This window comes from Ochotona curzoniae, unplaced genomic scaffold, assembly GCF_017591425.1.
Source record: "Ochotona curzoniae isolate NIBS_2020 unplaced genomic scaffold, NIBS_Ocur_1.0 scaffold_3890, whole genome shotgun sequence".
In the NCBI taxonomy this organism is placed as follows: domain Eukaryota; kingdom Metazoa; phylum Chordata; class Mammalia; order Lagomorpha; family Ochotonidae; genus Ochotona; species Ochotona curzoniae.
The window spans coordinates 35,764,422-35,775,541 of record NW_024467115.1 but is presented as its reverse complement, the minus strand read 5'-3'; the positions used below and the strand labels follow the sequence as shown (position 1 = coordinate 35,775,541).

The following is an 11,120-nucleotide window of genomic DNA, read 5'->3' as shown; positions in this document are numbered from 1 at the left end:
GGGGGAGGAGCGCGCCGGCGGGAGGCGGGCCGCGGGGGCGTGGCTCCGCGGGCGTCGGGGGCGGGGCCGGATCACGTGGCCGGCTGAGGCGACGGGCGCTCTCCGGCTGTGGGTTCCCGGCGAGCGGCCGGGGCGGGCGGTGCGCGCAGGCCGCCAGGTAGGCCTGGGAGGGCGGTGGTCGCGGCCCGGGGAGCGGGGCGGGGAAGGAGCCCCTGCCGGTCACTCCCGGCGGGAAGTGCCTTCGGACCTCCGCCGCTGTGGCCTGACGGGTCGCGCGCTCAATGCTGTCACCTGATAAGATGGATGTTTTTATTTTTCGCCCGAGCGCCTGAGGTGTTTACGTTGCGCTTGCCCAGGGAAAGTGGATGATCCTTCTACCTGCGTTCACTTGGTCTCTTAGGAGGCGGCCAGCTGCCCTGCTCACTGTCCCCGTAGGGCCCCCTCCCTGCTCGCCTGCCTTCTGCCCTGGACAGTCAGCTCTGCCTTCCAGGCGCTGGGCTGATGGCTGAGTAATCCCAGCTCCACTGCTCAGACGGAACTGGTTTTCGTTTCACCTCCTCACTGGAAAACCCGGTTTTCTCCTGGTGTTTCTTTCCCAGGCATCCGATTTTAAACATCCCCACCTGCTTGTTCAGCATGCTCTTGTGCACCTGCTGTGTGCCAGACCGTCGCCCGGACATCTGGGGGATAAAGGTGAAGGAGTGACTAATGCCTGTGGAGGCAGAGAGATGAGAATCCATGATAGTAGCAGGAAGGGACTATGCGGTGTGTGATAGTGGCTGGAAGGGGGTGCTTTGGAGAGCGTTTACAATTGGCCATAGGAAGACTTTGAATAAAAAACTCATGCCAGGGCCCGGCGCGGTAGCCTAGCAGCTTAAGTCCTCGCCTTGCACGCACCAGGATCCCATATGAGCGCTGATTCTAATCCCCGCAGCTCCACTTCCCATCCAGCTCCCTGCTTGTGGCCTGGGAAAGGATGCTTTCCCATAGCCTTGGGACACTGCATCCATGTGGGAGACCCAGAAGAGTTCCTGGCTCCTGGCTTCGGATTGGCTCATCTCTGGCCGTTTTGGCCACTTGGGGAGTGACCCAGTGGATAGAAAATCTTCCTCTCTGTCTCTCCCCTCTTCTTTGTATTTCTGACTTTGCAGCAAAAATAAATAAATATTTTTTTAAAATTACACCAGCCACCTGCTGAGAGTTTTAGTAGAGATAAGGGATATTAGTCATAGCAGCTTGCACAACTGTAAGGTGTCTGGAAGTAGATCAGACCGAAGCTGTGTAGTCCTGTAAGCAGGAAATGATGCATGGCTGAAACACATGGAAGGCTTGAGTGATGGAGAAACACACGGTATTCAGGTGTGGGAAGGCACAGTGTCAGAGGCAGTAGGTTCCCTGGGCTGCAACTTCAATGCCATGCTAGTTAAAATCACCGTGTTGGATTTTCCTGAAACACGACATTTACATGAAAAGGCAAAAACCAAGGATAGCTGGGTCGATTAAGAGGAAAAAGGAAGCTGACGTTCTTTCTGGCTAGCATTCCAGGCTTTGGAATTCTTAAGACTGCACGGTGTCGGCTGGGGATAGAAAAGCAGTTGTTTGGGGCAGAAGAAAGAGCCAGAAGGACATGAGTGTGCATGTGGGGGCTCAGGACAGGACCGAGTGGCCTAGCAGAGCAGGTGGAAAGCCCTCCTCAGTGAAGGGTCTGGGGTCTTGGCACTCCCGTGGAATTAAGGAAAATTACATTCCTGCTGGGGTCCGTGCAGTAGGTGTGGGTGACAGGAAGGTGTGAAGAGAATAGCTCCCCTGCTTGGCAGGGCCCGGGGGAGCTTCCAGCTGTTTGGCAGGGCTCGGCAGATGTCTCTCTGACCACCTTGACACAGTCTCACCCCTTTTTGCATGGACACTCAAGCACCCCACTAAGAATTCTGTAATCCATTGAGGCATTGTTGTTTGCCCCTGTGAGATGGCTTTTGTAACTGATGTGAACCTGGGAGTTAATGTTACTGAGAATGTCCTGGTGAGTGGGCCTTTAGCTGCGCACAGAAGTACAATTAAGCCCATGCCGTTACTGGACACCTTATTATGTGCCTACCCTAGACCAGACACGTAGCATTCCTTCTGGGAAATGGCTTGACAAGAATTTTACAAACTAATGGAAGTGAAGTGAGTATGAGCAGAAACTGCTATGGCAAAAAATATAGTTACTGTGATCTTAAAGGTTATCCTGTCCTTGCAACTCTTTAGAGCATAGAAAATGTAGTTGTTTTAGCTGCTTTCATAATTTTTTAACTAGAGGAAATATAGGGCGATTTTATTAACATCATAGAGATATACTTTGGATTATTGTTTGACTTTATGGGGTTTTAGAACCTGCATTGTAAGGCTGAAACTTTTTGTCTTGGATCTATGCTTTTTCCCTTTTGATGTATTTCTCCCGTTAAGTGATAGAGGAATGGAGGAAATAGAAATGTAGTGGGAATATATTACTAATTGGCAGGTGACCACCTGTGCCTTGGCCTCGGAGTCCTGGCTGTCGCCTAATGGCTACTATTGAAGAATGAAGAATGGTTTGCTTTGAAGAAACTAATTCTAGTAACCGACAGAATTATCTTTAACAGCACCTGGTTGACCATGAAGTAAAAATTAAGTAATTGAACATCTGTGCATGCTGGCTTAGTTCTGAAGTTAAAGATAGCAAAATCAAACGTCTGCGCAGAGGCTTGTGCTGTGTCTGAGTAAGTAAACAGGACAGCTTCTTCTTGAGCTGCAGCAAAAGGGCACCAAGTGACGGTGTCCGAGTCTTTCCTTACTGCCGACTCCACGCACCCTTCTCGAGTTCCAAGCTCGGCTGGAGCTGAACTCCGGCACGTTCCTGCTTCACGCCCCTGCAACTGCCATGTCCTGCTGGATTAAAAATCTCTGTGAAAGAGACGCCTGCAAGATACCTAGCAGAAGAAAGACACTGCATTGTCAGAAACTTTTTGTATTTTTTGTTGTGAGTTAAGCTTGACATATGCCGTTATACTCATTTTATATCGTTTAGTTCAGTGGCGTGCAGGCTGAGCCACCATCACCACCGTTCATCCCCCGAGGTTTTCCTTCTGCCTGGGAAGGATTTTTTTTAAGCTGCCATTGAGGATGGGTAGCTGTGCAAGAAAATGGATGAAATAAGTTACCAAGATCAGACCTCTGGGACTGGCACGGTAGCAGGTTAAACTGCTGCCTGTCACGCATCCCTTAGTGCAGTGGCAGTTTGAGTCCCAGCTGCTCTGCTTCTAACACCCGGCTAATGTTCCTGGGAAGGTGGTTCAAGTTGTTGGGCACCTGCGACCAGCATGTGAGTTCTAGGCCTCTGGCTTTGGCCAGCCCAGTCCAGCTGCTGCTGCCATCTGGGGAGTGAGCCAGCAGATGTACAATCTTCTGTCTTTCCTTTTCTCTGTAATTCTGCTTCCAAATAAAAAAAACTTTTTTTTAAAAAACACGAAATTATTTTTAAAAAGTATTCTCCTTTGGGATAATTAAAAATATAATGGAATTAATATATTAGATAAAAATACCTATGAAGAGAGATGAGACTAGACTTTTTAAAACTGAATCTTTTCAGGATTTTATTTATTTATTTATTATGATTTTAGGGCTGATTTCCTTGAAAGAGTGACAGAGGAGAGAAAGAGATTTTTTTATCTGCTGGTTCATTCCCCACATGGCTGCAGCAGGCATGGCTGTGTCAGACTCAAGCTGAGAGCGTGGGGCTGCGTGGCGGTCTCCCACCTGGTGGCGGGCACCCAGGCCTGTGGGCTGTCTCCTGTGCTGTCCCTGGGCGTTGGCCGGGGCCAGGCCGGAAGCAGAGCAGCACTGCATCCTGCCCTCTGGTGTGAGCCATCAGAGCCCACACTGCCAGGCCACAAGGCTGGCCCTCAGATTGGATTTACAGCACTTTCTCATTTGGGAATATAATGATATTGTTCTTCATTTATATAGCATTTTAAAAAGCTCTTTGTTTGAAAGAGGAAGAGACAGAGAAATATTCCATCTGCTGGTTCATTTCCCCAGACAGTAATAGTTGCTGTGCAGTGTTTGAATGAATAACGGGAAGGAGTGTACAGAATGTACAGCCGTGAGAGGCGGGGTGTCCGTAGAAGCTGGAGGGAGTGGTCCAGAATATCTCAGAGTGGGGAGACCAAGGCTTTGAGGTGGACAGGTGAGGGCAGTGACCCCCAGAAGTGGCCTGAGGCGTGTGTTACCTTGGGCGAGACACTCGGGGCTCCTGTGCGGGGAAGGTGAAGCTGGGTGCTAGAAGGACTACTGAACTAAGGGGGGTAGTTTTCAGGGTTATTTGGTTGTTTTTGCTTTTGATGGGAAGACAGTGGACAACCAGCATTTCTCCCCTAGAAAGAGCAGAGAGGGCATTAAGGAAAGCAGAGAGTACTGTAAGTCAGGGACCCTGGGAGTGAGGCGATGAGGTGCAGACTCTTTGCCTTTTGCTCACAGAAAGGGACAAGACCTTTTGCTCAAAACTGAAACGGGGACAGGCCGAGGCTTGTTTAGAGCCAGGCCGGGGCAGCCCACGTGGAGGCCTTCCTGTGGAGCTGGCAGCTGGGGCCTCTCTGGTCCTTCTCTTTCTCGGGGTGGGGATTATCGGCGTGGTCATGTTCACGGTCTAGAGGGAAGGCTGGCTCTAACCCAAAGCCTTTGCATGTGAGTGCAGTTGCCAGCTGTTTGTGACGTTCCAGTCCCTGAGAGGAGCTTTCTGTGGAGAAAAAGGACAGTTTGGCTCATGGGTTGGGGGCTGTGTCGGGTGACCCCATGGTCTCCGCTGGGGTGGAAGCCCAGTGTGAGAGGTGCAGAGGAATGACCACAGGGGGAGGAGCTAGACCCAACTTGAACTCCAGGCATGCTCTCCTTCTTGGGAGAGCCACCCTCCCAGGGCACGGCCCCAGTCGCCTAACGCCTGCTACCAGCTGCCCCTTCCAGGGTGCCCCCCTTAACCCATTAGCGCTGGCTTGGAGACACCAGAGCCTCGTCAGCTGCTTGGGATTGGAGAGGGGAGCCTGGTGTTCCTGGTCATGAGATCCCAAAAGAAAGCTGCTCTATTTCTGACACGCTGGTAACTAAAGTGATTTCCCATTTGAAATAACTTCCCCCATTAGTGTCTAGGTTTGGTATTTGTAATTTTGTGTTTTCGTTTCTGTTTGGGTTCTGACTGTAGGTATGGGGGAGGGGAGAGGGATCCTGTCTGGAGTGAAATTGGGTGCAGGATGACCTGTAGGGACTGTAGGGGGCGGTCAGAGGCCTGTGTATACATGGATTGTAAAAGTGGTCTGGGGGCAAAGAGAGCTGACTCCGGTCACCTCTTGTCCACTCCCTGCCCAGCTTGGAGCAGAGGACTTGCCTTTCGGGTGAGGGGTATGGGAGAGTAGAGAAGGGGCTGGTGTGTTGGGGAGGCAGCAGTGGGCACTGGGTGGGCAGCACTGAGCGATTGAGGCCAGTGGTATGGCTATGCACCCCTGGAAGAGCCAGGCCTCTGTGCTTGGGGCAACCTGAGGGTTGAGTTTAGAATGGGGGGTTGTTCTTGCTGAGGCCTGCGGTGTGGCCGAGGAAAGAGGATGGGGAGTGGGGGAAGCATGTGCTCAGGGGTGTACTCAGAATTCTACCCAGGCCATAGGCAAGGGCAGCTGCGGGAGGAGGAGAGTTTAATAAGCTTAGGAAAGATTTGCAGGCAGAGCCCTACCCTGAGGACTAGCTCTGTGCTTCACCATTGACCTTCTCTGGTAGGGGTCAAGGTCGGAGAAGCAATCCACATTTTTGTCCTACAATTCTAGCACAATTTTCAAGAACCGAAAGCTAAAATGCAAATCTGAACATTAACTCTGCCATGGTTTTATGAAGATCTACTTTATTACAGTGTGTTTATCATTTTTTAAAGAAATATTGATTTGTTTTAGAAAGATTATTGATCTGAAAGACTGTTACAGAGGGGAGAGATACAGAGATCTATCTACCCATTACCGATTCGCTCGGTCAGACGTCCACAGTGGCCAGGGCCAGGCCAGGCCAGAGGAAGGAGCTTCAGCTGGGTTTCCCATATGGGTGTTGGGGCCCAAGCCATGGGCCATCTTCTGCGTTAGTAGGCTAGCAGCTGGGACTCAGACCATAGCCTAAAAAGGATGCCATCATTATAGGTGTCAGCTTAATGCGCTAAGCTACAATGCTGACCCATTTCTATCATTATCTGCTTCTTATAGAAAAGTGGTAGTAATCAGCCCACTTAAATCAACAGATCAATAAGAAAAGAATTAACAATGACCTTTAAAACAGTGACCTTGGACCCCGGGGCTGTGGCTTAGCAGCTAAAGTCCTCGCCTTGAACGCACCAGGATCCCATATAGGCACTGGTTTTAATCCCCTAAGCCCCATTTCCCATCCAGCTCCTTGTTTGTGACATGGGAAAGCAGTCGAGGACGGCCCAAAACCTTGGGTTCTTGTACCAGTGTGGGAGACCAGAGGAAGTTCCTGGCTCCTGGCTCTGGATTAGTGAAGCATCAGCCATTGTGGTTACTTGGGGAGTGACTCATCAGACGGAAGATCTTCCTGTCTGTCTCTCTTCCTCTTTGTATATCTGACTTTGCAATAAAAATAAATAAATCTTTATTTAAAAAAAAAAACAGTGACCTTTACATGTTTACCTGTTGTTTCAGCTAGTTGGCTTAGTCACCCATCGTTGTTATAGAATCACAATTAAACAGTTGAAACCCTCTCTTGATGTGTGTGTGTTATTTCTGATGAGCTTTTTAAAATTCATGTATAGCAAGTAATTCCCATTCCTAACCTCTAGAAAGCTGCTGGAGTTTTTATTTTGTTTTTTTACTGGTTTAATATCCCGAACCAAGGAATCATTTCTTACCTGGGATCCTCCTCGTCCCCTGTATTCCTTTATAACAATTCCATGACCACAAGCGTCACAGGACTCTAACAGGATTCTAGAATACCGACTTGTTCTAGATGTGATCCCATCCTTCAGATCAGCCTCAGCTGGGGAGTGAGTTGGCCAGCAGTTCATAATTAAATTGCAAAGAGACTGAGCAGTGTTGGGAACCATCCTGAAGGAGCTGGCGAGGGCCAAGGATTTCCACGGGTTCCACGTGCATCTTTCATTTAGAGCTGTTTGTTCCTGTGGGACCTTCAGTCATCAGAGATAAACATACATACATGTGGATTTAAATGTTTATGTCTGCATGTGTTTGACAGATTGACAGAGTGAGGGAGAGCTCTCTGTCCGCTGGTTCACTCCTCAGATGGCTGCAGTGGCAAGGTCTGGCTCAAGCCGAACTGGGAGCCGGGAGCTTCATCCAGGTCTCCTACGTGAGTGCCATAGACCCATGGACCACCTTCTGCTGCGCTGCCCAGGCCATGAAGCAGAGAGCTGGATTGGAACTGGAGCAGTCCACACACAAACTGGGGCCCTCGCAGGAACCAGCATTGCAGGCAGCGGCTTTATCTGTAATAGCAGCCCCTGCGTGTGTTGTTTTTTTCTCAAGAGGCATTTAATCTTTAAATGTCATCATATTCTGCTTAATAATATGTATTTTCCTATATCCTCATTGCTTCAGAATTGGGTACAGTTTGAAGAATAATCAAAGTACAAGCAAAATGCTGTTCTAATAAATCTGCTTTCAGGTTTTTAAAAATTATTCGTTGAGAGACAGAGCACTTACCCCATCCCCTGGTTCACCCCCAGATGCCTACAGTGTTTGAGGGGCCAAGCTGGGACTTGGACCTCAGTCTGGATGTGCCACATGGGTGGCAGAAGTCCAGCCACTTGAGCCATTGCTGCTGTCTTCCAGGGTCTGTGTTAACAGAAAGCTGGGATTTGCAGCCAGAGCCAGGGAATAGGCCCGGGTCCCCTGACGCAGGCCGAGGGCAGAGCCGGGGTTCGGGCCCTGGTCCCCTGACATGGACCGAGGCCAGAGCTGGGGTTCAGGCCAGGGTCCCCTGATGTGGGCCGAGGGCAGAGCCGGGGATCGGGCCCGGGTCCTCTGACATGGACCGAGGCCAGAGCTGGGTTCAGGCCAGGGTCCCCTGATGTGGGCCGAGGGCAGAGCCGGGGATCGGGCCCGGGTCCTCTGACATGAGCTGTGGGTGTCTTAACTGGCCACACGCACATCCCTTCTTCCTTTTAAGGGAGGCATGTTTTTGTTTTAAATTGGAGAGGTTTTTTTCTGCTGCTGTAAGGTCTGCCTCCGTGGGCCACGTACGGTGATGGCAGCACGTTCTCAGAGTGCTGGAGCTTAGTGAGATGCTGAATCTGAGCGCTTCTTCCCCTCTACAGAATGGCCCTGGCTGCCTACTGCGCCGTCTGCTGCCGAAGCGTCGCCAGCTCCGCCGCCTCGCCCCGCATTCCCACGCGCTGGACAGAGATCCGTGAGTGCAGTTCCTTACAGGGAGCATGACAGGATGTGGGCTGGCTCTGCAGTAACCCACAAAACTCACTCAGCCCCCGAAAAAGGCTCCGATTTGTTTACACATCAGCTGTGCAGGCCCCGGGCCATCGTGTTCTGTATTCTTAGACCTTTTCAATTTTCCCTGTCAGGTCCATCTTCCTTCTAAGCTGACCTAGCCCTGCTTTCTCCCTCAGCAGGTTTTGCATAAGCTTTTGTGAAAGCAGGCACAGTGCTGGGTCCTAGGACTGCAGTGGGCGAGGAGGAGGGAGGTTGTCCTGGCGCTGTCGGGGCTGGCACCTGCTGTGATCTGCTCTGCACACTGCAGCCTGGCCTCCCCTTAGCACGCTTCCCCTGACGTCCTGGGCCAGGTTCCACATGCCACTTGTCATTCCAGAGAGTTCAACTTGCTCTTCAAGACTGCACTACTCAGCAAGGGCAATACCTTGTATATCATTGTATATCCGTTAGGTTGTTATACATGGTGTGTAGTAGGTGATCAAATGGCATTTGTCTGGGCCCAGTGTGGTAGCCTAGTGGCTAAGGTCCTCACCTTGCACATGCCAGGATCCCATATGGGATCTGGTTCTTGTCCTGGTGGCCCTACTTCCCATCAGCTCCCTGGTTGTGGCCTGGCAGGGCAGTTGAAGATGGCCCAAAGTCTTAACAATAAAAATAAAATTAAAAAATGGCATTTGTGGAATGGAAGAATGAAACTGTCTATTTCCTCTGAGCATTGTTATTTCTTTTATTTGTTTTTTTAAGGATTCTTTTTATTATTTCTATTATTCAAAAGACAGATTTATAGAAAAGAAAGAGACCGTAGTGGCTGGAGATGGGCAGGTCCACAGCTCAGAGCTTGAAGCCTCTCCCACGTCTCCCACATGGGTGCAGGGCCCAAGGACTTAGAGCATCTTTGTAGGATTGGAAGTGGAACAACTGAGACTCCAAGCGGGATCACACAGGATGCTTGCACTTGCAGGTGGGGGATTAATCTGTTGAGCCACCATGCTGGCTCTAATAAATACAATTTTTTTAAAGATTAACTTTTATTGGAAAAGCAGACTTACAGAAAGAAGGAGATACAGAAAGATCTTCTATCATCTGGTTCGCTCCCCAAATGGCTTTAACAGCCGGAACTGAGTTGATCCGACGCCAGGAGCCAGGACCTTCTTCTGGGTCTCTCATACAAGAACAGGATCCCAAGGCTTTGGGCCAACCTCTACTGCTTTTCCAGGCGACAGATAGGAAGATGGGTGGAAGTGGAGCAGCCAGGACATGAACCAATGCTCATACGGGATCCTGACATGTGTAAGGCGAGGATTTAGCTGCTGAGCCTCCACGACGTGCCGGATTCTGCTCTGGGAGCCACAGAGGGCAGTGCTGACTGACGGACTCCCTGCTCCCATGGAGTTTCCTCGTCATTTTGAAGACCGATCTGTTTTTAGGATAAATCCTTCTCCTCCAGAAAATTCCGATTCTGTGTTCTAAAGACAAAAGGAGAAATAGGGACAGAGAAGGGAGGTTTTCTCATATCGCTAGCACAGCAAATTCATGAGCGACGGGTTTACTTCATGTTAGGGAAGCAGGCTGTGTGCCTTCCGGGCCCCAGAGATATCTCCAAGGGGCCCCAGGGGGCTGCAGGGGAGCTAGCTGACTGTGGGTAATCAGGCTGGATGGCAGTTACCACTCTCTGCCAGGAGGTTATTATTACTGATTTTAATATAAAACATGTTTTCCAGGGCCCAGCGGCGTGGCCTAGCGGCTAAAATCCTTGCCTTGAACACGCCAGGATCCCATATGGGCACCGGTTCTAATCCTGGCAGCTCCACTTCCCATCCAGCTCCCTGCTTGTGGCCTGGGAAAGCAGTTGAGGACGGCCCAAAGCCTTGGGACCCTGCACCCACGTGGGAGACCTGGAAGAAGTTTCTGGCTCCTGGCTTTGAATCGGCATGGCACTGGCCATTGCGGCCACCTGGGGAATGAATCATTGGACGGAAGATCTTCCTCTCTGTCTCTCCTCCTCTCTGTATTTCTGCCTTTCTAATTAAAAAAATAATAATAACAAATTTTTTTTCCAAATTCCAAAGAAAAATTTGTAATCAGTCTTGTGACCTGTATTTTAAATGGGCCTACCTGCCCGTGGTGCTGATCCACCACCAATTGTAATTCCTCTGGGAGTGGCCACTTGACTAAACAGCCCATAGTTTAGTGGCAGTAGTGATGGGAAGACACCACCCTCTCCCCATTCCTTTATTCAGTTAATTCTAAAGATTTTATTTAGTTTATTGGAAAGGCAGATTTATAGAGAGAAGGGGAGACAAAAAGATGTTCCATCCACTGGATCACTCCCCATTGGCCAGAACTGAGCTGATCCGAAGCCAGGATTCAGGATCCAGGAACTTCTCCAGGTCTCCCACGTAGTTGCAGGGTCCCGAGGCTTTGGACCATCCTCCACTGATTTCCCAGGATATGGGAGGTGGAGCAGTCCAGACTCGAACCAGTATCCGTTTGGAATGCTGGCACTGCAAGGTGGAGGATTTTAGCAACATGAGCTATTTCACCAGTCCCTCTTCAGTTGATTCTTAACTGAGAAGGGGCGTGAGCTTCCAGACATACTACCCCCCCTGGACGTTCTGAAGTCCTGGCGCTTCCAGAAGTGGCCCAGGGTCTAGGGTC

General features: G+C 50.3%; 1 protein-coding gene across 1 annotated transcript in view; it reads left to right on the top strand.

Annotated features, from left to right (window-relative positions):
- Window positions 1–99: 99 nt before the first annotated feature.
- Window positions 100–11,120, top strand: part of SERAC1 (serine active site containing 1) — a 35,752-nt gene continuing 24,731 nt past the window's right edge. Inside the window, exons 1-2 of the mRNA XM_040965284.1 lie at window positions 100–157; window positions 8,333–8,424. Coding sequence (XP_040821218.1) covers window positions 8,334–8,424 — 91 coding nt within the window. The 5' untranslated portion in view covers window positions 100–157; window position 8,333. The remainder of the gene's footprint in view (window positions 158–8,332; window positions 8,425–11,120) is intronic.